This window comes from Pecten maximus, chromosome 12 (genome assembly GCF_902652985.1).
Source record: "Pecten maximus chromosome 12, xPecMax1.1, whole genome shotgun sequence".
Lineage (NCBI taxonomy): Eukaryota > Metazoa > Mollusca > Bivalvia > Pectinida > Pectinidae > Pecten > Pecten maximus.
Window position 1 is genome coordinate 28064478 of NC_047026.1, and position 18338 is coordinate 28082815.

The 18338-nt window shown below is 37.3% G+C and overlaps 1 protein-coding gene and 1 long non-coding RNA gene across 2 annotated transcripts; both read right to left on the bottom strand.

Moving 5' to 3' along the window:
• Positions 1–3257: 3257 nt before the first annotated feature.
• On the bottom strand, positions 3258–4747 carry LOC117339823. Its single transcript, XR_004535326.1, has 2 exons — positions 4042–4747; positions 3258–3377 (listed from the first exon to the last, which is right to left on the bottom strand). It is a non-coding gene; the product is annotated as an uncharacterized LOC117339823 (long non-coding RNA).
• A 3153-nt stretch (positions 4748–7900) lies between these two features.
• LOC117338971 lies at positions 7901–11095 on the bottom strand. The gene is made up of 2 exons (XM_033900336.1): positions 10865–11095; positions 7901–9093 (listed from the first exon to the last, which is right to left on the bottom strand). The coding sequence occupies exons 1-2, from the start codon at positions 10878–10880 to the stop codon at positions 7901–7903; spliced, it is 1209 nt and encodes a 402-aa protein (XP_033756227.1). The 5' UTR covers positions 10881–11095.
• Between the last annotated feature and the right edge of the window lie 7243 nt (positions 11096–18338).

The window sequence follows — 18338 nt, forward strand, 5'->3', positions numbered from 1 at the left end:
ATATTCTATTTTGAGACCAATCTGAAAACAACATGGCCGACAGGCAGCCATCTTAAATTTGACAATTGAAGTTTGTTATCGCTATTTCTCCGAAAGTACTGAAGGGATCTTTCTCAAATTTCATATGTAGGTTCCCCTTGGTGCCTTGTTATGCACATTGCATTTTGAGACTGATCGGAAAACAACATGGCCGACAGGCAGCCATCTTGGATTTTGACAATTGAAGTTCGTTATCGCTATTTCTAAGAAAGTGCTGAAGGGATCTTTCTCAAATATCATATGTAGGTTCCTCTTGTTTCCTAGTTATGCATATTGCATTTTGAGACTAATCGGAAAACAACATGGCCGACAGGCAGCCATCTTGGATTTTGACAATTGAAGTTCGTTATCGCTATTTCTAAGAAAGTGCTGAAGGGATCTTTCTCAAATATCATATGTAGGTTCCTCTTGTTTTCCTAGTTATGCATATTGCATTTTGAGACTAATCGGAAAACAACATGGCCGACAGGCAGCCATCTTGGATTTTGACAATTGAAGTTTGTTATCGCTATTTCTCAGAAAGCACTGAAGGGATCTTTCTCAAATTTCATTGGGAGGTTCCTCTTAGCGCTTATTTATGCATATTGCATTTTGAGACCAATCTGAAAACAACATGGCCGATAGGCAGCCATCTTGGATTTTGACAATTGAAGTTTGTTATCGCTATTTCCCAGAAATTGCTGGAAGGATCTTTCTGAAATTTTATTTGTTGGTTGCCCTGGGTCCCTAGTTATGCATATTGGATTTTATGACCAGTCAGAAAACAACATGGCCGACAGGCAGCCATCTTGTATTTTGACAATTGAAGTTTGTTATCGCTATTACTCAGAATGTGTCAAAGGGATCTTCTCAAATTTCATATGTAGGTTCCCCTTGGTGCTAGTTATGCACATTGCATTTTGAGACTAATCGGAAAACAACATGGCCGATAGGAAACCATCTTGGATTTTGACAATTGAAGTCTGTTATCGCTATTTCTCAGACAGCACTGAAGGGATCTTTCTCAAATTTCATTGGGAGGTTGCCCTTGGTTTCTAGTTACGCTTATTCTATTTTGAGACCAATCGGAAAACAACATGGCCGACAGGCAGCCATCTTGGATTTTGACAATTGAAGTTTGTTATCGCTATTTCTAAGAAAGTGCTGAAGGGATCTTTCTCTTTCTCAAATTTCATATGTAGGTTCCCCTTGGTGCCTACATAAATGTAGTTATGTACATTGCATTTTGAGACTAATCGAAAAACATGGCCGACAGGCAGCCATCTTGGATTTTGACAATTGAAGTTTGTTATCGCTATTTCTAAGAGAGTGCTGAAGGGATCATTCTCAAATTTCATATGTAGGTTCCTCTCAGCGCTTATTTATGCATATTGCATTTTGAGACCAATCGGAAAACAACATGGCCGATAGGCAGCCATCTTGGCTTTTGACAATTGAAGTTTGTTATCGCTATTTCTCAGAAATTGCTGAAAGGATCTTTCTCAAATTTCATATGTAGGTTCCCCTTGGTGCTAGTTATGCACATTGCATTTTGAGACTAATCGGAAAACAACATAGCCGACAGACAGCCATCTTGGATTTTGAGAATTGAAGTTTGTTATCGCTATTTTACAGAAGGTACTGAAGGGATCTTTCTCAAATTTCAAATGTAGGTTCCCCTTGGTCCGTGGTATTGCATTTTGGGACCAATCTGAAAACAACAGGGCCGACAGACAGCCATTATTGCTCAATCTTAAATTTTATATATAGGTTCCCCTTGTTTGAATAGTACTTGAGGGCTGTTTCTGAATTTACACAGATTAGTAAGACTTAGAGGAAGGGAAAAGTAGAGAAAATATCAATCTGACATGGAACCTATAAAGATCCTTCAATGGGGGGCGCCAAGATCCCTCTGGGATCTCTTGTTTTATATTTGTTTTATATCAAACCAAATCGCTTGTATTTTGTGAGTAGTTTGGATACAATATACGATATTGCATTGATCACCGTCAAGTTTCTCCACAATTTGTACACATGTATTTTATACTCGATGATACACCGAAACATCAATTAGCAGATTGGCATACTTATGCACCACTAGGGTCGCCTTTGAATATTCCACGAAAAGGTCAACGCGACAGGTCATTTGGCTCAGAAAATACCTTTTGAAGTACTCATTTGTAGATATAGTTAGCAAATAGAGAAATGTTATCAAGGTTTTGAAACGGCGGTAGCGATGCCAGATTTAAATGAAATATGGTAAATGAGATGCAGATGTTGAAGTCGGATGCTTGCTTAAGAACGCTTAGATGCCGACAAAAAACCGTTATAGTAATGTGCTTTTGTACGTATTCTTGTTAAGTGAAGATGAAAGAAAAAATAATCGAGGTCAAATACATTATTTGACCTTATCTTGGTAAGTTGTCATCAGAGGAAGTTATTATTAAGTGTCATGCCTTGTTCACATATCATCCTCTATCATTGGCCGACTTGGTTTGGGAGGCTCGCACGAAAAATAAGTGGGACATCATTTGCATATATATATATTTCAGCAAAGAATCCATATGATTAGACTGTTGATTTAATAGAAGAAGTGATTCATTTGGAACATTAGTTAGTAATAAATCCACACACGCCACTGAGACAATGACAGTTAATCGTCCACGTGTTTTGTTACGAAACGGCAGCACGTGTATTCAGTCTGTTATCTAAGTATGTCAAGACATCGTTTTAATGTAAGAAACTAATTGCTACAATACAACACAAACAAGAGGAAAAGGCGTTGTGACAGACCTATTTGCACTCAGGTATCCGAAGACAGCTTGAAGACCGGATGCGCCCTTCTCAAAATGAATGCGTGACAAAGTGTAACAACTCAATGACACAATATATCTAGTGTAGGAGTACCTAGTGTACTCTAGTTCATGAATAATTTATTAATCCAAGTTAAGTCATGTTGTCTAGCATGTTAGTGCAGAGAACGTTGTATTTATTTCTTAAAGATCAGTGCATTCAATTATGTAGTCAAGACATATCTGACAGAGTCGTGTGTGGTTCATAAATTATGATAGTCTACAGAATGGTCGATTATTTTATGTTTTGTGATATGAATAGCTCGCAGATATAAAGCGTAAACAGAAAAATGGTGATTACCTATATCTAAATTAATATTCATTTATACGCGACTTCGGACATGACAAGCTTGTTGACCAAAGAAGACAAACAACTAAACCCATAGATTGAATTGAAATTGGCCGTTTATTTATTAAACGACAATTGAAACAAACTTGCAATACAAGTTGATATTCATAAAATCAACCATATGAATCGAACTTTGGTCCAAGGTGGGGATACAAAACCTTAAACTAAAAACTTAAGTTACAACAAAATACTCATATGTGTGAAACTTAGATGTAAAGGTGGTTACAAAAATTGACCACATACAATATCCAGAAATTCAATGATATAATCATGTCGACATAAAATGTTTAAAATTGATACAAGTAACATAGTATAACAAAAGGAGGATGCTGGGGAGGAGGCGGGTAGATAAATTCCAACCTTAAAATGATGTAAACACAAACTGACCTTGACTTGTGTCCATTAGTGATGCAGTCTGTTTCAGTGGCTGGGTAGCTACTGTTACCGTGTAATAGGTATATATAGTAAAATCACTGCGCGTGACCTTTCACCTCCATAACCCTGCGCCCTCACTCTGTTATGAAACCCTTTGATAGGGACTATAATAAGCATTTAATGTATGCTACATAATTCAAGATGTATTTTAATTTACTCCTTAGCATGTATAAATGATATTAAAATTGCATTTTAATTGTTTATTATACATGACTTCGGACATGACAAGCTTGTTGACCAAAGAAGACAAACAACTAAACCCATAGATTGAATTGAAATTGGCCGTTTATTTATTAAACGACAATTGAAACAAACTTGCAATACAAGTTGATATTCATAAAATCAACCATATGAATCGAACTTTGGTCCAAGGTGGGGATACAAAACCGCCACAATGGTATCTGATTATCCTAATGATCAGGAACCATAACCCACCCGAAGTCGTGTCCGAATTAATGTATAATATAATAATTCATATGTGATGCATGAGTTATAAAACTGCTGATATACATTTAAAACAGATGCTCAACGCATTACCATAAAGAAAACAGTTACATGTCATACATATATGCATAGTAAAGCTTACGTTGCATCTATAAGAGATCCACAGCAAAAGTGGAATGATATGATGATAAAAGTCTGATATCCAGGCACTTACAAAACGCCTGCATTCCACACACAAAAATTAAGATACAAATAACGTATTTTCAAGCATTTAAACATAAAACAATAAGAGTTTGTGACAAAGAAAAGGTATGGAAACATGGGAATGTTATAAGCACACCAATCCCAAGATATTATCACAAATTAGGACAGTGTTATATTCAACGCCGGAAAACGTTATGAGTAATCAAACTAAAAGGGGTAAACCCCAAACATGTATACACTGAATTGTCCAAATTAGTTTCTCCAATACAAAGAAACACCATGTATTCAGCATCCAGTCGCCCATCCGTAAAATTAAAGATAACTGGTATATATATGTACACGACTAGATCCAGAAACCTCGACCCTATGCCCAGGTTATCTGGATATCAATAACACATCAACGCCGAAAAACGTTATGGGTAATCAAACTCAAAGGGGGTAAACCCCAAACATGTATACATTGAATTGTTCAAATTAGTTTCTCCAATACAAAGAAACACCATGTATTCAGCATCCAGTCGCCCATCCATAAAATTAAAGATAACTGGTATATATATGTACACGACTAGATCCAGAAACCTCGACCCTATGCCCAGGTTATCTGGATATCAATAACACAAATTATTGAAAGACATACAATATTTAAATCAGGTGTACAGATTATTTATGACTTTTAATATACATACATCAATCAAGAAGAAGAATCAACCTCGACCCTATGCCCAGGTTGGTATCCACTTCAACTGATATTATGAGTACTATGAAATGAAAACAATCGCATGTACATTGCCATTCAAATTTAGCAAGAATGCAGTAGGATTTGGTAAGTTATTGACGGAAATTCTGTACCAAGTTTATATAACCTAGAACACATAAAAAATGTACAGTTTGAACAATATAACATAGAAACACATAAAAAATGTACAGATTGAACAGACTCCTAACAACCTCGACCCTATGCCCAGGTTGAGCTAAACTAGTCCAGACCAAACCCAACAGTGAAGTGAATGGATGTCTTAAAGATTGAAATGTTTAGCTACAGCTTGCTGTGAAAGCAACCGTTAGTATAACGGGGTTGGTATGTCATAAAGAGTAGGGAGCCGTATATAGCGTTTGAAAGCCAACGACTTCCACCTGCCCATTTGTTGTATTTCCTCATCTGGAACCCCCGTCGCTGCAGCTGTGCTGGCAGCCCCAATACGGAAACTATGACTGGTATACTGGTTTGGCTGAAAGCCTGCCCATGTCAGGGAGTTTCTGAGACATACACTGAAGTGTTGGTAAGATACTGGGATATTTCCTGGGAATGTGAATAATGGACCTGGTAAGACACCCCTTAATTGAATGTATTGGTACAAAGCTGTGACTGGGCAGGTGGAAAGTTCCTGACTCTTAGCATGAATTGCTAGGGTGACAGGACGAATATTGTAATGACCCTTAAATGACCTAAACGTCAACTCTAGAGTGGAAGGTCTTGAGCCAGCCAAAATGATCTTGGCATCGTCAAATTGTAAGACATGCGAAGTAGATTTGTTTATTGTGATTTCACCTACGCGTAAAAAGGCATGAAATGCTAACAGATACATTGCTTTTAGCATGCATGCTTGATAATGTGACGAAGCTATGTGAGGTAAGGAATGAACTAGTTTGTTCAGTATGTTTGGTGTAATGGGTAGTCGTGTATCTGGACGATAAGAACCCCTCTGAATACTAGTCAATATTTTCTTTACAATGAATGATTGAGTTGGGTCCGGGTGACCGGCTAAGCGGTTGATGTAACCGATAGCTGCTGTATAAGTCGACACTGTAGCTGCTGCCATTTTTTGCTGAGACAAATGCGCAATAAAGTAGACCAAAGTGCCTACTGTAGTGGGCAAGCATGTTTGTAAATGAAAATCCCTGTTTACAAATTGATGTAAGGCCTGGAAAGCACGTCTATACAGTGCTTGTGTTTGAAAGCGATAGCATCCTTCAAAAGGCTCTGAACATGCGTTGTCAGATGGTCAACAGATTGTCCGGTATGGGTGTTGCCTCGTTGTCCATTTGCGGGGCCAATAGCCGAAAACTGTCTACCTGTAAACGAGACAGATGATCAGCTAACACATTTCGTTTCCCCATGATGTGCTCTGCACGAAACATGAAATTTAATTGTAGTGATTTAACCACAAGCTTCCGTACTAATTTCATTATAGTTGAATCTTTGCTGGTATGTGATGTCAACACTGCGACAACTGCCGAGTTATCACAATGAAAAAGTACACACTTATTCTGAAGATAATTCCCCCAAAGCTGGACAGCAAGGACTATAGGAAAAAGTTCTTTAATTGTTATGTGAAAAGACTCAACATCTTTTGACCATTTTCTGAAAAACCACTTTGTTCCCAAAACCGCTCCAAAACCTATTCCACTAGCATCTGTATAGAAATGTAAACGTGCCGATGACTCCCATATATCCGACAGGAACAAGGTGACCCCATTATAAGATTGTATGAAATGTAGCCAAGCTCTGATATCGGCTTTGGCTTCTCTGTTTAGTCTGACGTGGTGATTGGGTTTTGTCAAGCCTCTTGTTAGATCTATCAATCTACGTAAAAATGGACGACCAGGAGTTATCACACTACAAGCAAAATTCAGCAAGCCTATCAACGATTGTAGTTCACGAAGTGTTACTTTTGCTTTTTGCTGAAAACTGGCTAACAGATTGCGTATTTTCACTAGCTTATCGTTAGGTAACCTAGCTTGCATTCGGATACTATCTAGTTCAATCCCAAGGAATGTTATGGTAGTGCATGGTAATACAGTTTTACTATGTTTAATTGGAATACAGACCTGTTTGCACAGATTTAGAAAATTTTCTAAATCTGTCTGACATTTATTTGAGTTTTTGGGAGCAACAAACAGAAAATCATCCAAAACATGGGTAACACCTGCTGTCTGTAATTTATTTTGTAAAACCCAATGCAGAGCTGTACTAAATTCTTCAAACAAACGACATGATACAGAACAACCCATAGGGAGAACCTTGTCATAATAATAATGCTCTCCGACTTTCATTCCTAAAAGATTGTGATCTTGTGGATGAATAGGAATAATGCGAAATGCATTCTCAATATCTGTTTTTGCCATAAGAGCACCCTTCCCAAAATACTTAATCAAGCCAATTGCATCTGAAACGGTTTGATATTTAACTGAAACATCCTCAGGGGCAATACCGTCATTGATCGAAGCACCGTCTGGAAAGGAGAGATGGTGAATTAAACGGAACTCATTTGGCTCTTTTTTAGGGACAAGACCTAATGGGGAAATCTGTAAATTTTCAAAGGGTGCACTGATAAACGGACCAGCAATTCTCCCCATTGATATTTCATGTGAAATTTTTCGGCGGAGCACCTCAATTTTATCTTTTGCAGATTTTAAGTTGACAGATTCCCGATACTGTCTAAGCCCCCGATATTGCAGTTTAAAACCAACTTTGAAACCGTCTTGTAAAAATTGAACTTTACCAAAGTCGTAGCCTCTTAAATATGGAAACAAAATTTCAAATTTGACTGGTGTTGGTAAGTAATTTCCTGATTGTTTGTAATTTATGCTATCTGATTTACGATTTATTTGAGGATTGGGAGGGTGCTGGTTTTGCCCCTGCCCCTTGCGAATCATTCTTTTTACATTGTTGCAAGCTGTGTTGTCCTCCACATTTGGGACATGTGTGTGTGAATTTGCATTGTGCCCCCCGGGAACATGATCCAGTCTTGAGGAAGTCCCAACATTTACCCTTTGGGAATTTGTTGGGTTTGTTACCTGGAAAGGACTGCTGGGCATTCCCTTTCTGAGATGACCTTAAACCTATTCCTAAAGCATGCATATACAACTCATTATTGAGCTCATCCCAAGGCATGACGGAGTTGACCTGTAGCCACTTCCGAAAATTAGTATCGTAAAACATAGCAGCAGCAAATCCCGAGCGTCTGGCTAATGTCTGAATTGTATCAGCATACTTCATGAGATTGACAGTTTTGGATGGGTGAGCCTGAATGTATACCGAAACAAAAACATGAAATGCTTGCACCCATTGTTCAATACTTTTAATTTGAAAGGTTTTTGTGTTGGGGACTAACGAAATATTATCCCCATTCAATTGAATACGGAACTGATCGGGATGCGATGATGTCGATAATAATGATCCGAATTCAATGAATTCGTGACTCATTATTTTTGCTTTTACTTTAGCATCAATATGTACGTCAAGGGGTCGGGAAATGCTGCTGTACGATTTTGGAACACTTGCAATACCTGTCAAGCTATTAACTACATGATTGATGGGCGACTGGATGGAATTGTCATACGTCGATGATCCTGTTTGTGGGCCCGTTGCTGTTTGCAATGCTGATCCAGCTGCCGCTGCTGGTGTTGTTGAAAAGGCAGATCCTACTGCCGCTGCTGGTGCATTAATAGGCAGGTTATCCTGGCCTGCCATCACTGCTATTGGGTCTGTGACTAACCCAGACTGCCTCTGCTGACTTGAGTGGGGCATTGTTTGGTCAGATGATGCATTAGTTGAACCCAAAGTGGGTTGCTGAATAGCGATGCCCTTCGCTATCATCTGAGACAAAAGTTCAGCAGCAATGTCCTTTGTTGATGGAAAATTGGGTGCTGCTACAACAGCTGCCGCAGTAACATTTGCTGCTGTTGTTACGTCAGTGACATTCCTCCCTGACTGGGTATGTGGCCTAGATATAATGCTATGGTTAACCGCCGCCCTTCTGCGAGATCTCCGGATAGGTCCGGTGGAGCCTGAAAATGAAATCGAAGGAACGAACTATGTCCTCAAAAAAATATAAACACATAACCGATGTTTGTGCCACAGGAAATGTTGTTCAACCGAACACAAGGTCCTGCACAACAATTAATATGCACAATATAAAGCAAAAGTTGTTCAACCGGACACAAGGTCCTGCACAACAATTAACTATGCACAATATCAACAATGTTGTTCAACCGGACACAAGTTCCTGCACAACAATTAACTATGCACAATATCAACAAAATGTTGTTCAAGCGGACACAAGGTCCTGCACAACAATTAACTATTCACAATATCAACAACAAGTTGTTCAACCGGACACAAGGTCCTGCACAACAATTCATTATGCACAATATAAACCAAAATGTTGTTCAACCGGACACAAGGTCCTGCACAACATAAACAAATGTTGTTCAACCGGACAGAAAGTCCTGCACAACAATTAATGATGCACAATATAAACAAAAAAGTTGATCAACTAGACACAAGGTACTAAACCGTATGAACTTTGATCATAGTTATTTAAACCTGATAATAATCCAGGGCAGCATATTGTCATCACGTTATTTGATTAGGAGTAATACATTTTCTACTTAAGCTCATGTTACCCAACATTACAAGTTTAAAGCTCGAGTAACATATACAATCTAATGTAGCTTTTGCCATACGACAATGTGTTAATTGTTAACAAGCTAATAATCACTAGTTATATGATAGATATCATTCATAAGTGCACGACAATGTCCTCTGATGTAAAGTGACCACGTTCTTTAATTAGGCCTAATTCTGCACAATTCAACGTAATACCGTTTCCGTGAATGAACTAAACAAATCGGTTAGTAGGATCATGACCTATTTTAACTAGCAAGCCGAGTATAAACCGATATATAATTAATACACTAATCCAAATACAAACAGACTAACAAATGATACCGACTTATTCATAAACATGTCTGCTCTCTTAAGTCAATTCTGAACGGTACAGAAGCGATCTAGTTTCTAATTTAATTTGTACACAAAGAACGGCCCTGGGCGGAAGTAAACAAAATCTCGCACATGCGCGAAATAGACCGTAGTACTACCAACCTTATATGGAAAGGTCACGAGGGTCAGAGTTGCTGCTTTTAGCCAATCGTATGCCCTGCAGGATTGCCCCACGCACAGAGTACTTGAACTTGCGAAGGCCCGCGGGTGAAAGATGTACGCCATCTTTGTTTAAGCAAACAAAGGCTGCGGTCTTCAGACCCTTGTGTCTCCAATAAAAACATCCTTCCGACTGATCACACATTAATTTGATGTTACTGTTAACGAAGTCTACACCTCTGTTATACAAACTAACCGCTATCGATCTTGTCTTAGCACGATAAAAAAGTTGCATTATTCCAACGTGGGTTACACCGAATCCCGCGCGAAGCCACTGTGCTATGGAAAGTAAGTCACTTGCTAAACGATCCTTAATATCCTCGTGATTCACAGAATCCAAATCATTACCACCGATTTGCAACAGTACAACTTTAGGGTGGATTTCAGAAATTGAGGTAGACATAGATGAGATGTCGCGAACCCGACTGCCCCCTTTTCCTACACAATGGACGCGAACCGAGTCAAGGTCGAAACCTAAATTTGACCATGAACCTGTCAAATCATCCCGTAACCTTCTCACAAAGCTATGACACAGAATCAATACATCAACGGAATCCATTGCATAAGAACAAATAGTAGATAAATTCCAACCTTAAAATGATGTAAACACAAACTGACCTTGACTTGTGTCCATTAGTGATGCAGTCTGTTTCAGTGGCTGGGTAGCTACTGTTACCGTGTAATAGGTATATATAGTAAAATCACTGCGCGTGACCTTTCACCTCCATAACCCTGCGCCCTCACTCTGTTATGAAACCCTTTGATAGGGACTATAATAAGCATTTAATATATGCTACATAATTCAAGATGTATTTTAATTTACTCCTTAGCATGTATAAATGATATTAAAATTGCATTGTTTTTTGACATGTTATGATATATAAAAACGATACTAACATAAAAGATAAATTGGCGATGAAATTTTTTGTTCACCAAAATTTCAAACGCTGGTGATGAAGGTAAGTCTTTAAAATATGTAAGGATTAAAAAAGTTTGAACAAACTGGTCAACATTATCCCTGAATTATGTATAAAATATGAGCCTCCATTCCAGGGGCCGAAAATGTGATGTCAACTAGGATAATGGATATACATAATTATTATCCTTATTCGTCTGTAGGTAAAGGATTTTAAGCAATGTTGGTCTGAAGCATCAACAAGAGATATGTAATAGCGAATAATAACAATTTCAGGTATTAACGCAGTGAACAACACGTTATCAATAAATTTTCTTTTTGTTTTGCATTTCTATCGATTTCCCCAATTCTTGTTTCTTCTCTATCTCCAATTTCCTCCACTCGTCCATCCGGAGATACTACCAATGAGCAAACCCAATTCACTAGCAAGTACATTGAACCCCTCCTAACGTTTCTTTAAAACAAATTAGTGCTTTGTAGTATTATCCTCAAAAAGCCCTCTCATGGCACACAGATTACCTTTAAAGGTAAAATATCTTGGGGAAACTGTTTTAAGAGTGATGACTAGCTTGCTTCGGATCACCATTCATAGAGATTGTTATTTTATCTGTTTTACAATAACTACATGTATATTTTTGGAATATGGTACGTTAGTGTGCTGGTCATAGAGCTTATCACATGCTGATGCTGTTGATTTATTCCAACGTCCAGAGTCACATTAAAAGGGGTCTGGTCCATATATCACATCTGTAGTTCGATTAAAGGGCCCCTGGTCCATATACCACATCTGCAGTAGCATGAAAAGGCTTCTGGTCCATAAAACACATCAGCGGTCACAACAACTAACATTTGGTTCATATACCACATCTGTAATCATATCAAAAGGTCCCTGGTCCCCTGATCTGTAATCATATTAACAGGTCCCTGGTCTAATATGCTACATCCTCAGTCACATTCAAATATCCGAAGACCTTCAACATGGTCTTCATCAACCCCTTGAAACCTTGCGTTGTTGATCAAAACCCTGTTAGGACTGTACATCTGTGATCAATGAATCAATTAAATTCTTCAAAGCTGAAAACTTCAAGATTTATGAAAAAAGAAGAACAAAAAAGAAATAAGTAATATCCCCTATTGATATAAATCATTTGCATAATATTTGTTCACACTTTCTGATTGGCTAAAATAGTGTTACGTGATTACCAAAAAAGGTCATATTGAACGGCCTTGCAAAGAAGTTTGGTAAAGATGCTGATTTACTTGGTTTTTCTCAAGTGGATTAGCCATTGTGAGCCATTGTGCAACAGTTAAAGACAGGTTTGAAACATGACAGAGCAATAATTTTGATTATGGTAACTTCAATTTTTTATAAATTTAGTTGAGCGTTCGCCCCTGTGAGGAAGACTTTTGGTTCTGTCCCCTAGCCGAGACATACCAGAGTCTTAAAAAATGGTAGTTGCTACTCCTGCTTAGCGCTCAGCATATTTGGAGTGGGACGACTGGTTCGCCCGTTGTCAGTATAATGTGACCGGGTGGGGTGTGCTGCTGGGTGTCTTCGGCAGTATGCTTCAGTGAGGTAGCACTTTAAATCGGCAAAGGTTCCGGCCTATCACAAGGAGACTTAACACGAACATACCACAGCCTCCCAAAACACACATACGCACTCACCACACGCATGCATGTCGCACGCACGGGAGGCCGTCCTTAAATGACCTTAGCTGTTAATAGGACGTTAAACAAAATAAACCAAACCAAACCTTATAAGTAAGACTATGTAAATAGTGATATTTCCAGTTATTTCTATCGGAAAACAAATATAACAAATTTGCCAAGACGTAGCTAAACGGTCATTCGTCAGGTTGTCTACCATGTAAGCATAAAAACAATGCAAAGCACATTAATGCGAATGTTAAGTCATACGACTATGACGGGGCCCCTGTGACTATATAATGTACAATATACATTTCTCAAGCGCTTCATTGACAGCGTATAGCCACGATATGCCATTATGTGGAAAATAGATTATTCGTAAAGTTGTTTCTGATGATATTGTATCATTTTTGTCTTTTTAGCCCACCATCATTAGATGGTGAGCTATCAAATCGCTCTGCGTCCGTGGTCCATGGTCAGTCCGTCCGTAAACAATTCTTGTTCTCGCTATTTCTCAGAAAGTATTAAAGGTATCATTTCATGTGTTAGTTGCCCTTGGTCCTTTTTTGTGCTTATTGTATTTTGGGACTGATCGGAAAACAACATGGTCGACAGGCGGCCATCTTAGATTTTGACTACCGATCTTTGTTATCGCCATTGCTAGGAAAGTAAAGAAGGGATCTTTCTCATATTTCATATGTAAGTTCCCCTTGGTACCTAATTGTGCATATTGCATTTTATGACCGATCGGAAACAACTTGAACGACAGGCGGCCAGTTTTGATTTTGATTATTGAAGTATGTTATCACTATTCCTCAGAACGTAATAGAGAGATTTTATTCAAATTTTATTGTAAGTTCCCCTAGGTCCCTTGTTTTCGATATGACATTTTGGGACCCATCGGAAAATAATATGGTCGACAGGCGGCCATGTTTGATTTTGACAATTGAAGCTTATTATCACTATTTCTCAGAAAATCATAAAGGGACCTTTCTCATATTTATATGTCAGTTCCCTTTGCCAATAGTCGTTCATGCTGCATAGACCGATCAGAAAACAACATGGCTGACAGGCGGCCATCTTAGATATGGACTATTGCAGGTTGCTCCTACTATATAAAGTTATTAAATGGTTTGAAGGAAGAGTGAAAGAAAAGAAGAGAAAAATCAGTCTTTCATTTGACTGAAATGGATCATTTGATGGTGCCCGCCAAGATCCCTCTGGTGTCTCTTGTTCATTGTAGCATTCAGTCCACATGACTTGTAATCACGTTTATCATTACAGTCTCTTGGAATTCCGTGTTCTTTATGTACTTGAGTGAACTGTACTGTGATATCTTTAATAGCAGTTTGTATACTTATACATATAACATGTTAGTCATCATATCTACATGTACACATGTTAACTAATTTGCCTGTAATTAGATAGACCTAGGTTCTCTAAACAACTTGGATGTTATCTAAACGACGGTTATGTAATACAGGTAGTTCTAATTAATGTGATATTTACATGTATACTTCAGGTCACAAACCCAATGAACATCTAAACAACTTGGATGTTATCTAAACTATGTTCATGTAATACTGGTTTTATCCAATTATCTTTATGTAGTTCTCATTAATGTGATGTTTACATTTTGACTTCAGGTCACAAACCCCATGACCTTATTAAGTCGGTGGAAATATATCTGCCCGGCCGATGCACATTATGATAAAAATGAAAGAATACCATTTTGCTCCAAGCATCGTCACTCCTTCCTGTTCACCGTTCGGATACGTCACTCCTACCCGTATTCATACGGATACAACATATACCTACACCAATAAACAGAGGAACTTCAACTCTACAATTACAACTACATCTTAACAACAACAAAACCCACTAAAATAATTATACTTTAGAAGAACGCGCCACTTAGATGTAAATTCATACATCGAGCGAGAATTTGTGTGTATTATTCCATTAGTAAGTTAATATCACGACACTGCTTAAATTTTCTGAAATATTTATTATAAGACTAATTGACTTTGCTACTGTGAATAAACTCTAAATGACCTTATTATGTCAATAGGACGTACTTCAATACCAAAGCAACGGAAAAAAAATCCTAAAATAGGACAATAAAACAATAACGATAACAATAATAAAGTCGCTTCATTATACTTCATTGTAAAGAATACACCCGAGCTGTTTATTTCATTTTATCACTAAAGAGAGTTAATTCTTAACGTATTTAATACAGTATATCGACCATATTAGTACTGCAGACAACGATATCAATTTGAATGAAACAAAATCTTATTTTGGCGTTCAAACTGTCGTGTAACACTCAAAATAATGCTATCGGCGTCCATATTGCCGTCTACCGTTTATATAAATATACCCAACATGTAGCGTCAACTATCCAATGGGATGCTCAGATTTTGTTCCGAGGAGAATTATCACTGTTACTCATTTAACAGTGAACATATTGAAGTTGTGTCATTTAGCTTAACTCTTTAAGATTGGTTAACTGTGCTGTTCGATAAAACAACTATCTCTGAAATTCACTTGAGAAGCGTATATTGTTTAAGCATTCATTTAAAATTCATATTCATATTCATTTAAGCAATGTATGTTTGTTTTCAATCTGAAACAATTTCCTAAAACGCTCTCTTTCCACAAGTATGACCTGAAGCAGGGAAGATTTTCATTATTAATTGTATGTAGTGTTGACGAGTCACACTTACCACGAACCTTCATTACATGTACAGTGTATATAGGTCGCACGGTATCTTTATTTCGCCAACTCACATGATTCATTATACTCGTCATTAACAACCACATACATAATTAACTCATACCATGCCTTACTTAAACGCAACCCTTACGGGTTACGCTCCAAAGGTCAGCATTGGAAAATACAATTACGCATTTACTGGGAAATCTACATGTAGACAAAATTGTAATTCTACACAGGGTCTATGCGTGCTGTAGTGACGAACATGTTCTACATCATCGGGGACACCACGAAAGTTCAGTTTATGTTCAAAGCCATGATTATGATAACCAATGCATTGAACACGTATAACTTACACAACGAAATATAATAATCCAAAATGACAGAGGATTTGTATATTAAAATATATCTTAATTACTGCAAAAGTGGATATTTTCGCGCGTTGAAATTTTCGCTTAGTCAGGTCCCAAATTGTTCGCGGTGTGGATATTTTCGCGCTGTCAATCATGATGAAAATAAATTTTCGCGCAGATGTGTATTTCCGTAAAGTAAGATTTTTTTTTCATAAATTCCAAAAAAAACCAATACTTTGATCAACAGGTTAATGGGTTGTATGTGTGATCATTGCAGTCCGTCTGTGACATATTTTTTTTTATATATATATGTTACATATTTTAGCGATGCATGTGGACGATATCTGTAATCGTGCTGTATGGCAAACTAATTAAGAAATCATGCGTGCATTGCCAAATACAGTGTTAACTTAGTATTTTGATTATATAATTGCGACTGAACATCTCTTAATTATTGCCAATTAAGATATTACCTGTAAACCTCCTCTCTCACGCTAAGTAGACAGGCCATGCGAGGTGTCGCCCGCAGTAAAGTTGAAAGGATCGGCGGTCCGGTCATACTGAGTGACGGGATAAGCATTCATGTCCAGTCAAAACAATTCACAGGTGTCCCAATTAGCGATGGTTAATTTTGCAGGTATCAAATAAGTTTTGTAGATTAATAAATACGACTGGACAATTTAAAAGCAGACATATTGATGTTCTGACGTAATTATTCTCCAACATATATACCTATTTCTACAGTAGCCCTTTCGTGAACGCAACAGATTACGTTAATTGTATGTAAATTATGTTTTCAATATATTAAACGGGTCATTCATTGCAATAATGTATCAATAGTTTTTGATTCAAATAAAACATATTACCATACAAAGACTACATTTCTATTACAAGTAAGTTGATCTTTTGTGTAACAAATGAAACCTGTGCTGTTTTGGGGCCTATAGCTAAAAAATGGCCGAGCGGCTCCGGGATTAATCTGTACAGTAACGTTAACGTAGTAACGATCACAATTATCGCGAAATAAAGAAAACGTAATGATAAATAAACATTGAATTAGATAGAATACTATCATTTTACAAATTACTTCAATAAGTATATCCACGCATGTCTCTTGACCGACCATGACAATGTTACACATCACGGACGATATAACGCTTGAATGCCGACATATGGTATACAACTAGGAACTTGCGTCTTGGATTTTATGGTATTTAGTTTATTTGGTGGACATATTCGCGTGTCAATATTTCCACGTGTTATTATGTTCGTGTGTCGATAATATTCGCGAATATTTAATGGTCGCGAAATAAGCGAACATTTCCACGCCGCGAATATTTCCACTTTTACAGTATACAATTCTATTTTACAGATGCTGTCCAGGTCAGTTTCATGCACTCACAATTCATTGGCGAGGATAGTCTACTCTACTGCATTGTTTATAGGTGTCTCATGTGGAACTCTTGCATAACTCGTATTTGTTTAGCGCTATATAGATGGTGATAGAGAAACGATATAAACATATACTGCGTCCAATTCAACAAAAGTGTCATTGGAACTAATAATGTCCCACGAAATAACTTAACTTGTAATTCCTGTTTGTGAATTTTGCATTTGATATTAATCAGTAATGACATACATTTGTCAAATATCTTAAAATTGAGAGCTTGAAAGAGAAACAAATGGGGTTTTAACATTTTACATTAATGTATTTGTGTCTGATACTTAGGCTATGACAAACATACCGCAGCCTCCCAAAAACACATACGCACTCACCACATGCATGTCGCACGCACGGGAGGCCGTCCTTAAATGACCTTAGCTGTTAATAAGGACGTTAAACAAAATAAACCAAACCAAACCAAACTTAGGCTATGATCATTGCTTTTTACTACATTTTTCATGTTAGAATTATAACTCTGTCTTGTTGCGGAAGAAACTGACAAGTACATGAGGTCTGACAAGCGTATGACGTATCAGACTGAATATCCCTCATTATATAACAAAAACTTTATTAGAAAAAAGATTATAAGACAAGAAGTTCCGGAAAAGCATACTACCATATGAGATCATTATTTCAACCATAAAACTCCACCATTCTCTTCATCAACCTGCAAAGGTTATGCCAAAGTCAATAGTCAATTACATTCGTTTATCACATGTTGTAGGTTATGCTAAGATTGATTTGACCTATTACCTACTTTTTCATAATTATGTTGTTTGTAAAATTTGACATTTGATTTTTTTTGTCTTTCTTTTTATCTACATTCACTTATCGTCATAATCATTTGGGCAACCTGAAAAATCGACTATTGTCACATTAGACAACGTTCAACGAGAAACTCCAACGACGGAGAACATTCTGTTTTTTCAAGTTTTGAAAATTGAAACAAATGTAAATTTATTTTTTTAATTTCAAAATATTTTATTTACAATACACATATAAAATACAGT